Genomic DNA, 17050 nt, shown 5'->3' with positions numbered 1-17050 from the left:
CTTGGATAATAATCTACGACGAATTTTGTAAAGAGAACTTGACAAATAAAAAAGTTTTTCATAGAAAGACTTGCGTTCAAACGGTCAGTTTGTATGGCAGTTATATGCCAGAGTTGTCGGATCTGTCTTATTTCTTCGTAGATTGTGGCGATGCCGCGCATAATAATCTATGACGAATTTCGTAAAGAGAACTTGACAAATAAAAAAGTTTTTCATAGAAAGACTTCGTTCAAACGGTCAGTTTGTATGGCAGTTATATGCCAGAGTTGCCGGATCTGTATAATTTCTTCGTGGATTGTGGGGATGCCTTGGATAATAATCTATGACGAATTTCGTAAAGAGAACTTGACAAATAAAAAAGTTTTTCGTAGAAAGACTTGCGTTCAAACGGTCAGTTTGTATGGCAGTTATATGCCAGAGTTGTCGGATCTGTATAATTTCTTCGCGGATTGTGGGGATGCCTTGGATAATAATCTATGACGAATTTCGTAAAGAGAACTTGACAAATAAAAAAGTTTTTCATAGAAAGACTTGGGTTCAAACGGTCAGTTTGTATGGCAGCTGTCAGCATGCCAGAGTTGTCGGATCTGTATAATTTCTTCGTAGATTGTGGCGATGCCGCGCATAGTAATCTATGACAAATTTCGTGAGAAGAAGTTTTCCACACAAGGACTTGAGTTGACAAGTCGTCAAATGAGAAGCGTTTTGGTGAGAAAAGGACGTGTGGACATGGATATGGTTAAATCGACTCAGCTCGTCACACTTATCATTTATATATTCGTATATATAGGATCTACGACCCTGTTCAGTGTATAAAAATTTGTACTCAATAAGCCGCCGACAGTTTGAAGCTTAAAAATGCGTTACTAACACGCTTACGCTGGCAAGCAGTACTTCTTACCTCACCATTCGTGCATCTGTTCGGCTTTGGCAGCACTGGAATGCATTGAAATTTCCAACTGGGTGCATACCACATTTGCGCCCCTTACACTCACTTCAAAGTCGCACAAACTTTAGTAGTCAATAGCTTTACCGAAGGATACGCTAATTTAGCATTTAACCAAACTAAATGAGGCAAAATCAAGCAACTCTTACGCCCACCAAGCGTTAGTGTAAATGAGTTCGCTAAATTTTGAGGTTATTTCATAAATTAAAACAAAGTATAATTCTGCCAATTTAAATGTGCAACGCCAAATCTAATGGTGTTGATTACGGCAAGCAGTCGAGATCGGGGCGTGTGGAGCGGAGTAGTGAACCATTGTGTCACAAAAATGTGCGCGCTTTCACATTACATTTGAATTACGCACAAAGTTTTGCCATATTTTATCAATTATGTGCGTTGGACGCACTTGAGTGCACATTAAGCGAATGATTTTCTCGCTTTTGGTCACAAAGGTCACACAAAGGCATACGTGAGCGTACACGCTCACACCTAAAATCGTTGTAATGAAATGGTTTTTGGAACTCGGCTCTTATAATACATACATAATAGTCTAAAAATTTACTTCGAGTGTTTCTCTTTGTAATAGGCTCTTCACCGCAATTTACCGAACGTCGATTGGCTGAACTTTGTTGTTTCCTGTTTTTGTCTGTATTTTGGGGTTGTTTGAGAAAAGAGAATTAGAATTTGAGCTGTAAGGTTCTACAAATTTTTTTTTAAACTGGAAACGTAAGGTCTTCAATAAATAGACTCTTCACGGGATTTCGCTGAGCTCTGTTTCCTATTTGTGGTCTGTATTTTGAGGTTATTTGCGAAAGTATTGCAAGGTCCAAAAAAATTTTTTTTTAACTGGAAAGGTAAGGTCTTCATTAAATCTTATAAAAGTTAGAAATTTTTCATAATCGGTGCCATATCTATAATGGAAATTAAAATTCTCTTCCCAAAGGGGGCCACTGAGAGCATATACCTTCGCTCTCCCGCTCAGAGCTAGTTTGAATTTCATTACTATTAAAAAAAATCTTAAGTAAATAATACACTAGTTAATTTCAATTAGATAAGAGTAAACAAATTTCAAAAAAAAAAATGCTTCAGATTGGGTTTTTTTCTTAGGTGTTTCAAAGATTAGAAGAGAGTTGAATACCACACGCTCTCACTTGACACCAGCCGAAATCAACAAACTGTAGAAGACGAACCCCAACGAAGTTTTTTCATTGAGAACGGTTATCGTTCTCTCTTTAAATATAATTATTTTATTTGATTTTATTAAACAAAAATACCAGATATTCACAGCTTGTAAAGTCGCTTGCTTGCAACAATGCAAATCAAGTTTGGTGTGGTAAGAGCAACTTTCCGAAAACCTCCTACCTAACCAAAAATAGATGCAAACAAATTTAATTCAATGCTTGTCCACATGGAAATGGAATGGCGAAAACCGAAGTTTAAGTGCATTCGTAATTTTATTGTTGTTGGTCAAAACTTTGCCAGTTTTGTGTGTGGTTGCACTTTGCCACCATGCCACTTTGCCAAAGTGTCATGTTCAACACCGACGCAACAATGCCACAGAGTCTTGCAAAAAGACACAAACTAAATATCGAAAAAGATGGGCCCTGCAACACACACACACACACACACAACTACACACTTCATACATATTCATGCATACAGCAGCTGCGTCTGTGTGTGTGTGTGTGTGTATGAAGAAATGAGTAAAACTTTTTGACCGCATTTAAACGGAAGTAAAGTGGTTAAATAGCGACAACGATGGGTTTTGCAATTGCAAGCGGCGCACATTCATCAGCATGATAATACATATGTATGTGTATGTAAGAATTTTCATTTAAATGGAAAATAGTAAGGCAAGATTTTATATAGAAAATACTTTATATACTTGAAGAAAACTGTTTTTGTATGTTAATCCCTTCTTAGTAGTTGGTTACTGGCGCTTTGCAGTAAATACTTGAGTCGATATGACCTAACCGCTAATTTCGAGTTTAGTATAACGTGGCACGTCGTTGCCACTTTTTTAATTCAATATTAAAAACGATGATAACTTGTTATTTAGGTAAATTGAGTGAGTTTTCCTTCACGCAACCTTTGAATTTGCATAAAATATTACTATTTATACTTTGAATATATACTTCTGCTCAAATATAAACGAGACTGGCTCAAACAACAAAAACGGTTAATTATTCTTCAATATTTATTTTATCTCCTTCAAAATAGTCACCATTAGAGGCGATACACATATGCCACCTTTTTATCCAATCTTCCTAACACTTCTGGTAGGCCGCTTTAGGTATGGCTTTCAGTTCCTTCTTCGAATTCTCTTTTATGACTTCAATCAACTGAAGAAAAAAGTCACATGGTGCCATGTCGGGTGAATACGGTGCTTGCGGAAAAATAAACGTTGTTTTTGGTCAAATAATCGCGTACAAGACGAGACGTATGAGCTGGATTTTGGAACAAGTCGAGCAGACACACGTCTCATGCCCAAAACATCGTGAATAATGCTATGAGCGGATCCATTTGATATGTTGAGATCACTAGCTATCTCTCTTTCAGTCATACGACGATTTTCCAACACAATTTTCTTTACTTTTACGACGTTTTCTTCGTTTATTGACGTTGCTGGACGACGATCATGGGGCAAGTTCTCCAGCGATGTACGGCCGTCCTTGAACGACTTATACCAATCAAAAATACGTGCACGTGTTGGGCAAGACTCCCCATATGCCTTCTGCAACATTTTCATTGCGTCCGTCGCACTTATTCCATTGGAATAACAAAATTTCAAACAAACACTTTTTGCTCAACGTTAATTTCCATAGTAAAATTCGAAAAACACACTCGAGGTTGACTTGTTTATAGTGCCTTAAAAAAAAACTATGTGACAGATCGCGCTAAAATTTGACATGTAAACATATAACAGTCCTGCCAACCTAAGCAAAAAAAAGTATGGCCATATGTCATGTCCTTGTCGAGTTATGGATAAAGTCTCGTTTTGCGTTGAGCAGAAGGTATATGGATATGCAAAATTGAAACCATATGATTGGTAATTAGTCCTAACCTTTAAAAGTTACGTGTTTTGATTTCATAGTTGACGAAAACCATTGAGTCGCAAGATATTGCATAAATCACCAAATGATTATTAGGGATTATGTTAGATATATATATAATATCTTATATGAATATTTAAGTAGGCGAAATCTCTGTGCAAAATAAGTATTCGCTCGACAATCACAATCGGCAAAATTAATAAAAGATTCTGAGCAGCTATACTGTTGATAGAAACCCGAAAATTTAATTTTTAATTTTTTGAGTGTTGAAGCATGGTGCCATAAATAATCTCCATGCTCAAATTAACAGTCATCCAAGTGGCCTGCACGCGCTGAACCAAAGCCAAAGCATTTAAAAATGCGCCAGTAAGTTGACAATATTATTGCAACAAATATTTCGCCTCCATCCTTTTTTATACCCTGAATAGCGTATATTAAGCTTAGCACGAAGTTTGTAACACCCCGAAAGGTAACGTCGGAGACCCTATAAAATATGTAATATATACAGCTGTGTTCACAAAAATAGCAGTGCGAGAAATGCAATCAAAAAATGTTATTTTTTTTCAAGTTCCGTTGCGATTATTCCAACTTCTACGCATTGTTGTTGTAGAATGGAATGTGTATAAGGAAGAAACGAAAAAATCCCGTTAGATTTGCGAGATTTAAGCAAATGAACAACACTTTTTGCTAGAAGCACCAGTCTTTGGCTGTTCATTAAAATAGCAGTGCGTATCTTGATATGCCAAAAAAATTTTGTTAAGACGTTTAATTGATAAAAAGTAAGTGGTTTTGTGTTAGTGACTATTATTAACATAAGAAAACACTAAAATAAATTTATATTTTTTCGTTACTATTTGACGACGTCTTAAAGAATAAAATCTCAAAGCGTGCCATCCACGAAAAGTTCCACTGTTAGCCACCAGACATGTCAAAGCACGTTTGGAGTTCGCCAAAAGTCACCTCAATTGGCCCATTACAAAGTGGCGAAATATTTTATGTAGTGACGAAAGTAAAATTGTGTTATTTGGTGCAAAGGGCTCCAGACAATATGTCAGACGTACACCTAACACAGAGTACGATCCTAGGTACACTTTGAAGACAGTTAAACACGGCGGATTGCGTATTATGGTATGGGCATGTTTTTCTTACAGTGGAGTGGGTACTATATTCATGATTGCTGGGATCATGGATCGATCTGTATATGTTAACATATTAGAAAATGTTATGTTTCCTTATGCCAATTGGGAAATGCCACTATAATGGACGTTGCAACAAGATAACGACCCCAAACATACAAGCAAACTGGTCAAAAGCTGAATGGCATCAAAGCGAATCGATCTTATGTCATGGCTTGCGCAGTCTCCGGATTTAAATCCAATTGAAAACCTATGGGGAGATGTTAAACGATATGTTGCAAATGCAAATCCAACATCTCGATCACAGCTTTGGGAGGTTGTTCAAAAATCATGGGAGCGGATCCCTGTCAAGCGCTGCCAGGACTTGGTGGCTTCTATGCCTCGCAGATGCCAGGCCGTAATAAAAAATAATGGGTACACGACTAAGTACTTACCCAAGCAAACAAATTAAAATAGTTTTTTGGAGTTCAACAATGCTTTTTTCAACTAATTCCACTGTTTTCATTACTCACTGCTATTTTTATGAACAGCTGTAAACAGCACTTTTTTGTTTAAATTAATAATGTAAAAAAACTTAACAACATTTTGAATAATAAATTGATTTGTTTTTGTTTAAAATAATCACAAAGTTAAAACAAAATTAAATTTGTGAACATTCATTTACTTTTTGATATATAAAATTAAGTTTAAAGTTGCAGCTCATGAGCACTGCTATTTTTATGAACACAGCTGTATGTAACTAATTGAGTCGGTCTGCACGTTCGTCTGTATATAAGTGAACTAGTTCCGTATTTTTCGTCCCAAGAAGCTGCTCATTTGTCGAAACTGCTGAACGATTAAAAACACGTTCTTGTATGGAAAACTTTTTTATTTCAAAAGATATCATCACGAAATTTCGCATGGATTATTATCCCAGTTGATGCTAATATGTACGAATAAATTCGTCAGATCGGATCACTATAGCATATAGCTGCCATACAAATAAAACGAGCAAAGTTAAGTTATAGCATAGAAAACTTTTATTTTATTTGTGAAGGGTATACCAGTTTCGGTATAACCGAAGTTAAGGTTTGCCTTGTTTCTGTTTACAGACCTCAAGCAAATGCCCGCATGTTTGTCAAAAAAATGTGTTTTTTTTATTTTCAGTCTGTTACATAATCTTGAATCACTTATTTATAGTGCTGCCCATATCAATAAGTTATTTTCTCTTAATCTAAATATACGCATTGCCATAAAGAAAGCGCATACTTCAACAATTTCCAACAATTCGAAAGCAAATGTACATTGTTTTGATTTTTTTTTGTCTGTGCTTATCAAAACCCTTTTTCGCAGTGGAAAAAAATGTCCGCCAAAGCCGCTTTGTGTCATTTAATGCAGAAGCATTTGCTTTTGCCGAATTCAATGCACTTGAATTTACATATTATAATCCCGTGTTCTATCATAAAGCGCACAAGCCACTTATTACTGCACGACCCCGCCTCCGCACAGTTCAAAAGGGGTCTTATGAATAGCTGCTGCGACCTGTAAAAACTTTTGAGTGCCATTCGCAATAAACGCGCTGAACGTCGCCATTCAAAATGTTTGCAAAAGTTGAAAATGAAAATAAAATTGAGAAAATGAAAATGAAAAAAGTTCGAAAACGTAAATGCAAATGCAAATTATTGTGTATGAAATTATTTAGTGAACAGTTTAAAAACGAAATTGAAGTAGAAATTCGCTCAGCAAAATAAAAACATAAAACAAAAAACAAATTGCGGCCAATAAGAATCAGAAAATAACAGTAAAAAATAAAAAAAAGTTACAGCGACATTGTAAAAAGTTGACAAACGCAAAGCGAAACAGGAAGTTAAGTTCAGCGCATGTCAAACTGCCACTTAAAGTCATTGCTATTGCTGTGCGTTGGTTGGAGATGCCAGCGAAAAGTTAAGGCAAATAACAACAAGAAAAACAAGAGTTTACAACAACAAAGAACAGCTTGTTTGCCGCTTACCCTTTGCCAAGCGCATTTTTTGCATTACTCTCTTTGTTTCCATACATCTTTTGCTTTTGCTTTTGTTATTGTTTTTTGTTTCTGCTTCTGCTCTTGTTTTTGTTATTCGCTGTCTTGCTCTGTCTATTGTTTTACGCTGCGTTTTCTGCGCGCTTTCCATTCAGTTACTTGTAACCATATTTTTATAGTTTTGCATATAATTTCATTTAACTTTTCAATTGCAACTGCAACAATTTCGTAATGCCGCTGCTTTGTTTTTTCATTAAAGTTTGCTTTCGCAGTCGCCGTTCTTTCAGTTGTATCCTGTGCAGCTGCATCGAGGAGTTTGTGTTTTGCCTTTTACTCTTTGCAACGCTGCTAAATTGTACAGTGTGTCCTAATAGGGATGCTCATCTAACGGTTGTTTGTTTGGAACATAACATAAAAATTATATATACTCATATACATCTGTAGTAATTGGCTCTTATGTTTCTCCGAAAATCTTATGCAGTTTTGCTGTCCACGCGGAAACATCTTTTTTCCGAGAGACTGCCGAAAATGGCGTCGTAATAAACGAGTTTTGAATATTTTCCTTTGAAATTTTTACAAAATCTTTATCAAATACGTATCTTCGGCATAATAAAAAGTTTGAATAAAATATTAAAATTTTTATATGAAAAAAAAATTATTGAAAATAGAGGTTTTTTGCGCGACGAAGCCCATATAACCCCTTAAGGATTAATGCCTTTCTAAACATAATACATTTAAAATTTTTGAAGAAATCATTCTACTTGTACAGTAAACTTCGACATTCCGGTTGAGTTTATGGCTTTATAGGTTATAGCAAAATAAATTTTTTTTGGAAACAATCGGTTTATGTAAAAAATATTCACAACAAATGAAGTCTCGTTTGAAATCAAACCTTTTTTATGATAGCCTGGTGTGTTTAATATACACTACCTTACATAAGTATTGATTCTTCGAGACATTAATTTCAAATGTTTGGAACACTAATGTTATATCTACGAAAGAGTGGTGCGGTGTGGTGAAAAATAACTGTTAGAAGATAGTGCTCATAATGTTATTATATTTTTTGTCAAAATTATTTTATTTTTAAGTAGCGTGTAACTTTTATTGAACACACTGTTCTACTGTGCTTTTTATAAACAGAATAGTGTACATTAAGTTTGCCACGAAGTTTGTAACACCCAGAACTAAAGGTCGGAGACCCTATAAAATATATAATATGTATATACCTCAGTTTTTGAGATATCGCTTTAAAATTTTGCACACGTCATTTTCTCCCCATGAAGCTGCTCATTCGTCGAAACCACCGATATTGGACTACAATAGCATATAGCTGCCATACAAACTGAAGCATTAGAATCAAGTTCTTGTATGGAAAACTTTTTATTTGACAAGATATCTTTCCGAAATTTCGCAAGGCTTATTGTCAAATTCAAAGATAAAATCGCTGAATAAATTGTTTAGATCGAATGACTATAGCATATAGCTGCCATACAAAACGACCGCTCAAAATAAAGTTCTTGTATGGAAACTTTTTATTCGTGAAGAGTATTATAGCTTCGGTGCAAACGAAGTTAGCGTTCTTTCTTGCTGGACTTTGCATACGGCTGTGGTTTCATTTAAATTTCTACAAGTTTTTCTCGTACTTTCACCATTTTCACTTTTACATACACGTATTCATATATTTTCATAATTTTTTTTTCGAGTAACGAAACGAGCCAACGACTGTTTCTTCTCAATTATGCGCATTCATTGCCTTGAGCTTTGCCTCATCCATTGGCGGTAGCTTCTTTCGCCGCATCTTTGCATGCTTTTGTTGCAACGTTGCACGGCATTTGACCCCGTTTCGTTTTGTGGTGGCGCAACCAACTTGCTGCTAAATTGTTTGTGAACTCATCTTTTTGAGCTGAATGCTGCTGAATTTTTTTTTACAAGCGTCGACGAATGATAGTGTTTGACTCGTGCTGCACCTGCGCACATACCTACAAACACATATACAGCTATATATAGTACATATGTACTTATGTTTCCATTTGAATAGTAAAGTTGCAGTTGCAGGCAGTGAAAAGAGAGCGCGCTCTTTGGCCAAAGCGACAAAGATGAATGATTCGTCCGAAAATGGACCATTGACTGCCGCTTGTTGCCGGCTGCTTGCTCAGAGTTGCCCAGTTGATTGGCACACTTCTTTGCCGGTTTTTGGTGGTTAATTTGAAACATCTTTTGGTGCGTATATTCAAAGCGGATATGCAAAAAACTTCAAGCAAAACAAAAAGCGCATTCGAATTCACAGCTGCAACTTTTTCGCTTCGTGCGCTGAGTATTTACTTTGCATTGGCGAACTTTTTCTCAAAGCGCAACATTATTCTTCATGGTGTACATAGATACTTACATGCTCTGTAAGGAATTTTCAATTCCATGGTTGGGTATTCAGTTCTTAACAAATTTAATATGATTTGACTTAAAGCTTTAATGGCTTATCCTGGAGCGGAAGTTTTCATGGAAGCCAAACATCGAGGAGAGAGTGAGGAAGGCATTGGTCGCCTTATATTGTTGTAGAGGAGCTACTGGGTAAAGGTGGGACCTCTAAAAAAAAGTGGCGTTCTGGCATTATGAAACTGTTGTTAAGCCAATAATGTTTTGTGGCGTCGTTGTCTGGTGGAGCGCGCTTGAAAAAGTCACACTAGCTAAGCAGCTGGAGCATATTCAAAATAAGGGAAAGACCAATTCTTCACTACACTCAAATCACTGCAATCTAGTACATTGCATCGCGGAAATCTTCTTCTGGCGGTTCCTAATCTACTCACAACACCTGCGAATGATTTGTGGACGGGGCGAAGCCGTTGGAGAATAGTTACAGCGAGCTTTTTCACGGAGGGATCGAAATTAAGAGAGAGGGTAGGAGGTGGATTCTTCTGTCGGGAGCTCTCCTCCCCCAGCGGGCAGGAGGTAGATTTTGCACGCGGTAAGGTATGTCTGTCGTAAGAGTCGACTAAAATCCATATGCACTATGTCCGGTTTTAAGCTTTGCACGAAATATCAGCATAGTTATGTCAGAAATAGTGCTATAATACTCAGCTGGAAATGATATTATAGACTTTGAGTGATAAAAAGACACTTAAAGTTCAAGCACTTCTAATAAAAAGACACTTAAAGTTCAAGCGACAAATGTCACCAGTCATTGAGTTTGATAGGTGTTCAACTGGCAGTAGCTTCGGCTACAAGGTCTTACCGGTGACGTAAATCTGGTACCACGTACCGAACGGCTATACTGGCTTTGACCTCGCTGACAATAGCTTCAAGTTTTTTCCATATTATACTTGTATGGGTGCCCGGTCACAGCGGAATGCGAGCCGAAGAGCACTCTTACTCTAACTTCAACCTATTGGAAACGAGTCGGCTTTTCGATGTCCTCAAGCGCTATAATGCTGAATTTATGGACCTCCAGTAAGCTCGGCAAGCGTTGGTCTACAACCAGAACTTGTGCGATTGCAAGATCCTTCTGACCTAGTACGAACCGTAAGAGGTCCCCTGAACTTCTTGCTCTTAGCAAAGTCAATCTCGCCGCAATTGTAGTTAATTGTAGTTGGTTTTACTAGGCTAACACGCGGTGCGACTAAATATTTTGTCGAACGATCGTTGCTAAAGTAAGTTAGGGAAATTTTCAGAAAAATACTTTTAATTTTTAAACAATTTTATAATTTTCAAGTGTTGTTGTATCTAAGTCAAAATATTTTGCTTCAACGCATTGAAATTCTGTGCAAAAGCGCCAAAATAAACGCTTTATTTGTTATTTATTATTCATACTAGCCGGTCTTACAGCTGCTAAAACGACTTCCATATATCCATATTTTTTAAAGCTTTAAGGATGCTGCTAGTAGACTACAGCCACTTAAATATTTTTGAAAAAACAAGCAAAGCTCATTCACAAAAAAATGCAAAATATTTACGAAAATATTTTTACTTTAAACACAATACACCAGTTCAGTTAATAATGCATATTTCAAGGCGCTAAGCAGCAGTTGCCTATTTTGCATGTTGCACAGCAGGTACAAGAGCAGTGCATTTTTTTTGCTGCAATTTTAGCGACGCCTTACAACGCTTACACTTTTTACGGCTGCTTATGCCAGCTTTTCTTACACTTCCGCTCAAGAGTAAGTAGACAAGCTGAGCGCATGTATATACAATACTTATATTTCATATTGTTGTCGCTGTTGTTGCATGCAGCTTAAGTGAAAATAAATAGGGGATTTTGTTGTTGTAGATTATGATGCAAATATACACATGAAAACTGTAGAAGCGGCTGCTAAGAACATAAGCAAAATGAGAAGCTAACGGATAGTAAATGCAAATACAAAGTAGGAATAACACACACACACGTTCGCTGCTAGACCAAAATGTAAGCGCTAAAATTGAGCAGCCAAATATTGTAGCTTTAGTGGCAGGGCAAGAGGCGTGGCGAGAGGTGCAGCAGGTAAAAGACAGTGCTACAAATGTTGCATAATATTATGCAGATGCGCATTACGGGGATTTTGGCAGCCAAGCGTGTATGTCAGTGTGTGCGTGTATGTGTTGGTGTGAGTGGCATGACAGGTTTGCAGCAACAAACAAAATTTAGCTGTGATTTAAAATTTTAAATGCTAGTTCGTTTTGACAGATTAAATGCTAGCATTTTTTCAACTACAGCTGGGTGTGTGCATGTTGTGGTTTTTTTTTATTGACGCTTTGGAGTGGACTTAACATTTTGGAAGCTAAATTGGTGATATAAATACTTATTTGGAGAAAATTGTAAGTGCGCAGCTAAAATGACACAGTCCATAATTTCTGTTATTAAAATTTTAATAAAATATGCATAGATATATCTACGACTTGAGAACTAACGGAACTTTTGCAAAAATATCACTAGTCCATAGAAGCGAACATGCGCTCGTTAGAACCGCAGTCATAATGGAATTAGCGGCTCCTAACGGCATTTCCCTGTATTGCTGCAGGAGCGTCATTGGCAAAAGGTAGTCCTTTGGCTCCATGAAATCATAGTTAAGCCTATATTGATTTCACTTTGATTTCATTCCAAAATGCTTCTATTATCAGGTCGCGGAGTCTAACTCTGACTGTCGTTTCTTTGCTCATATACCGTGAGAGCCATGCGGGGGAAGGATGAATCAAAACTTGTGCGAAGAGTTGGTGGAAGAGTACACTGTCGTGAACTTTCCATCCGCTTCAGTGCTTTCTGACCACCGCAGCGCCTTACAAGCGCAGGTGGCTGCCATAAAGGTAGTAGTAGATCTACTGCTCGGAGCGCAGCCTCCTTATCTCTAGTATCGAGTTATTTTATGATTAGACTGGTTTGGTTGTCTGGCCACAGCGGTATCACAGGAAACTGGAAGGCTAATGAGCTCGCTAGGACAGGTACTTCAGTCTCAAAACTGCGGAATGGGAACGGATAGGAGCTCCGTTGGCTTTTTGTGGTTCACTAATGTACTCTCGGGCCTCAGACCAGCTGCTTTAGCTGTTTGTAAGAAAATGAGATAGAATCATTTCAACACTTACTTATCGAATGTGCCGGTTTTGCCAGATCAAGGCAAAAACAACTTAAATCTCATACTTTTAGACATCCAGGTGAGATTTGTGATAGATACGGAGCGTTTTTGTCGATAGCTGATAACTGACTACAATAGTTTTTCATATGATCTTACAAAGGACTGTACAGAACAGTCCAAGTGCGATCACCCGCCTTGCGGAAGGAGCAGTCAACTAACCTAACCATTTCTAGAGACGCCTTTTCCCCAGCCTACCTTCCTTAATAAACCCCCCATCCGTACAATATTTGATTGCGCGCATATTTTCGAATGAAACAGTTATGTGCTTGATTCCGCCACAAATTGCGAAACAATTTTCCAGCACAAACTATGCTGTGAAAAAGTGCCAAAAATTGCAATAATAATGCAGAGAGCAGCATGAAAATGCAAATGTTTGCACTAACGAAAAGAAAAAAGAGAGTAAACAATAAAAATACATACATATATCTAAAGCTATGTTAACAGGAAAATAAATGAAAACTGATTGCATTTGCCGGAAAATGTGACATTACAAAAACACTGAAATAATGCGAGATGAAATGAAATGAGAGAAACCAAAAAAAAAAAAAAAAAAACGAAAAACGAAACATGAAAAACAAATAAGGTGCACCAAAGACAAAATGGCAACAGAAAATTTCAGACGACAGAATGTCGCATAAAAATGTCATTGCCCATTCGTTACGTTTCATTTCACTAAGTGACACAAAAGTGCATACCATAAAAAGATAAGTAAAAGTAAAATATGAGAAAACGACAAATTGCACACATACGAGCGAAATGTGAAAGGTCAAACGTGCACTAGACGCCCACACAAAGCTGGAATGCATTCATCCATGGTAATAAGTACATGTGCAACGTACATAAATGTCGTCACATACACTGTTATATGTTTATATGAAAATACGACATCACTTATATAGTAACGAAAAAGCTTTAGTAAGTAAACTGTAAAAGTAAAAAAATATCGGACGAACCTGGAATGAATCACAAGCGTTCATGTGGTTGATTCCCCTTTGTCTCCATTTTTATGGAATGAACAGTTATCTTTTTTTTTTTTGGTCATGTTCCATGAATAGAGTAATTGTACCAGTTAAAAGTCGCAACGAATATTAAAAAATACTAGGTAGATAGGTAGAGTGCACCTAGGTCTTTAAGCGGCTGTATCTACAAATATATTTCTTGTTTTCTTTGTCAGAACAGGAAGGCTTTTTTAATTGCTTTGATTAACGCTTGGCAGACACTGCAGTGATCTGCTAGACGACAGGCATAACTTCTGGAATTTTGTGTTTCCTTGCTCTGCCTTGCTAGCATTTAAGTTTAGTCCGCACGATATGGCCCATCGATTTATGTCTGTTATGTATGTTATTGTTTGTAAAAGGTTACCGAGAATATTTGGGGGTTTACCTCTAATCGAAACCGCCACATCATCAGCGTATGCCACAACATGTACGCCCCTTCGTTTCTAAATCTAATAACATTTTATTCATTGTAAAAATCCAGAGAAGTGAAGATAACACACCTCCTTGTGGTGTACCTCTTTGGACAGATCGGCACATCTTTGAACTTCCCAGCCTTGAAATTATTGATCCGCCCATGAGCATATATTCTATCAATTGTACTAGAGGTTTGGACATGTCCAGATCTTTAAGCTCGCTCAGTATGTTCTTAATTTGGTTCTATGTCAAGGAAGGCTACGAGAGTATATACTTTTACTTCCAGAGATTTTTCAATCTTTGCTGTACCGAGCTTAGTGTGGTTTCTGTGGATCTTCCTTCAGAATTCGCATGTTCCGAAACTGTCAGGTTTTCTGGGGTTAATTTGTTTCTTATGTATATTTCTATTAATCTTTCGCACGCTTTTAAGAGGAGTGAGGAAAGACTGATATGAGAGCTTTTACCCGCCTTTGGTATATATATTACATTGATTTTCCTCTTAGCTTCTATGTTAAACTATCTAAGGCGCGCCTTTAAGAATGGTACCTAAACAGACTTTTAATCATTAAAGATGTCATCAGTTGTCCTAAAGGCAATATTATATCGGAGATAAAACCTGGAACATAACCTAACCGAACTTGTAAAATACTACCGCTCAAATGTGACTTTGGCTTACTCGTATCGAATAAACTGGCGTTTGCTGTAAAATAATTGGTTTGAGAATTTTAATATTTAGAAACCAACTCAATCTTTTAATAAATCTCAAAGTTATTCAACATTTACCTACTCATATACTTATAATATAAGGCATACTCTGTATGCATATACATTTGTAACGGATTAGATTGACGAGGCGAAGTGGCTGCCCGATATCTCTGTTGATTTATGCAAGCAATAAATGCTCACAAAAATTAAAGTTTGTTTAAGCCCAGTGATTATGCTCACAGCCTTTAAGCTCTTCAAATGATAAATGATATTTTATTTTTCACATAAATTGTGGAGAAATATTTATAAAAATAAAACAACTACGAATATCAAACAATGTAACCGAAATAACATTTAAACAACCAACCAAAACGGCGTCTCGCTCATTTCTTCTTTGCCAACTCAATGCCTTTCTTAATGCTCTCCTTGAGCTCTGGTATCAAGTCATGCAGTAATTCCACTTCGAATTTCGCTAACGTTGGTATACCCAAATTCTTCTCAATACCCTGTTTACCCAATTTCAAAGGTGTGGCGAAAAATGAACAATCGGTGACAGTTGATTCCACATAGGCGCATTCCACTGGATCGCCCATACCGGCTAGACCCATTAACAGTGCGTGCGTAAATTTGGCAACAGAATGCGCCATAATTAGTGTGGCTCCCTGATCACCCTTCACCATCGCCACATTGTCCTCCGCAGCTCGCAATTTCCTAATTAACGGTATTGCGTCGTCCTTATCTTCAATTTTGAATTTCGGTTTGGTATGCGTGAGCACCGGCAGAATCGTGCAAGGCGAATTACCACCGATAACGGGCACTTTCACTATAGACGCATCCACTTGCAATTCATCGGAGATAAAAGTGCGCGCACGTACAACGTTATGTGTGGTGACACCGAATAAGCGATTAGGATCGAATGCGTCTTTCTGTAATGTAAAGTAAGAAGTGAGTCGATATTTTAATTGTTGTTCTTTTTAAGATGCATTTGCATACCTTTTTAAGTACCTCCGCTGCTAGTGGTACAATCGCGTTGGTTGGACTAGTAACTATCGCAATCAATGCTTTGGGACAGATTTCGGCAATGTGCGGCATAATCTCAATAATCAGACTGGCGTTTTGTTTGAGCAGATCATTCTCTGACATGCCTTTCTTTCGCGGTTGACCCGCCACGATAACGACGACGTCGGCGCCTTTACGAGGTACATACAATCATTAGCTGTGCTTCGGATAACATAACTGAATTTGTAGACTTACAATACAAAGCTTTCGGTAGCATCTCAATTTTTTCGTATCCGAACACTTCCGAATTGGTATCGATGTGTGACATATCCAAAGCCATACCAATAGCTTTTTTCACGTCGTAGAGTGAGAGCACTGTGACGCGATCATCCCGCTTGAGCAATAGAGAGAGCGCCTGGCCTACACTACCACACGCGCCTATGACGCAAACTCGACTGTTGCTCTGAAATTTTATAAAAAATATGTTAGTTGACACTTATCCTTTGAAGCAGTTTGAAAACGAAGTCTTTTTACCGATTGCGTGGTAGAGAATTTTCTGCTTAAGCTCGAAAAAGACTTCAGGAGTACGCGCGCGTTACGCCACATTGCTAAATTTGCCTTCTATGTTTGCGCTCCGGGGAACGAGTTGAAATTATTTTTAATTTTTTGCTTACAATTATGACTGAACTTTGTTGATGTTACTGGAAATACAACTTTGTTAAAAAATTTGTTTGAATTGTCTGTGAGAGGTGATTTTACATTTTGTGAATGTGTAAACATACATATATTTGTATGCATTTTTGTAAGTATCTGTACTAGATGTGTGTTCGTGGAACATGATTGTAAGATTACGAAAAGTCGTTATTCGGAGGAGAAAAAGTAACATTTGTCGGTGTATCTATTCGTAAACAACCTGGACTTTGTACTTGAAAGCTGGAAATAAGGTGAAAGCTCGGCATTACAGTAAATATAGAGAGCTTTTCTGCTATACTACAAAACCAGTTTTGCCTCGGCTTTACAGAATTTCAATGGACTCATTAACTCATGCTTTAGCTAAGGCGAATACAAAGGGGCTCATTTGTAGGTGTAGCTCTCCGTGAGAAATCTGAAGTGAAAGCTCGTTGGAAGTTCGAAGTTAGCTGAAAGCTCTACAAATGAAAGTTTGACGTTACAGTGAGTATAGAAAGATTAACCGCCGGGTTTTCCAGC

General features: G+C 37.3%; 1 protein-coding gene across 1 annotated transcript; it reads right to left on the bottom strand.

The window, feature by feature from the left end:
* Positions 1-15086: 15086 nt before the first annotated feature.
* LOC106623902 (malate dehydrogenase, mitochondrial) lies at positions 15087-16556 on the bottom strand. The gene is made up of 4 exons (XM_036368512.2): positions 16376-16556; positions 16097-16304; positions 15836-16032; positions 15087-15768 (listed from the first exon to the last, which is right to left on the bottom strand). The coding sequence occupies exons 1-4, from the start codon at positions 16445-16447 to the stop codon at positions 15226-15228; spliced, it is 1020 nt and encodes a 339-aa protein (XP_036224405.2). The 5' UTR covers positions 16448-16556; the 3' UTR covers positions 15087-15225.
* Between the last annotated feature and the right edge of the window lie 494 nt (positions 16557-17050).

This window comes from Bactrocera oleae, chromosome 3, assembly GCF_042242935.1.
Source record: "Bactrocera oleae isolate idBacOlea1 chromosome 3, idBacOlea1, whole genome shotgun sequence".
NCBI classification, from domain to species: domain Eukaryota; kingdom Metazoa; phylum Arthropoda; class Insecta; order Diptera; family Tephritidae; genus Bactrocera; species Bactrocera oleae.
The sequence above is the reverse complement of the archived record's forward strand: the minus strand, read 5'-3'. Positions and strand labels throughout refer to the sequence as shown.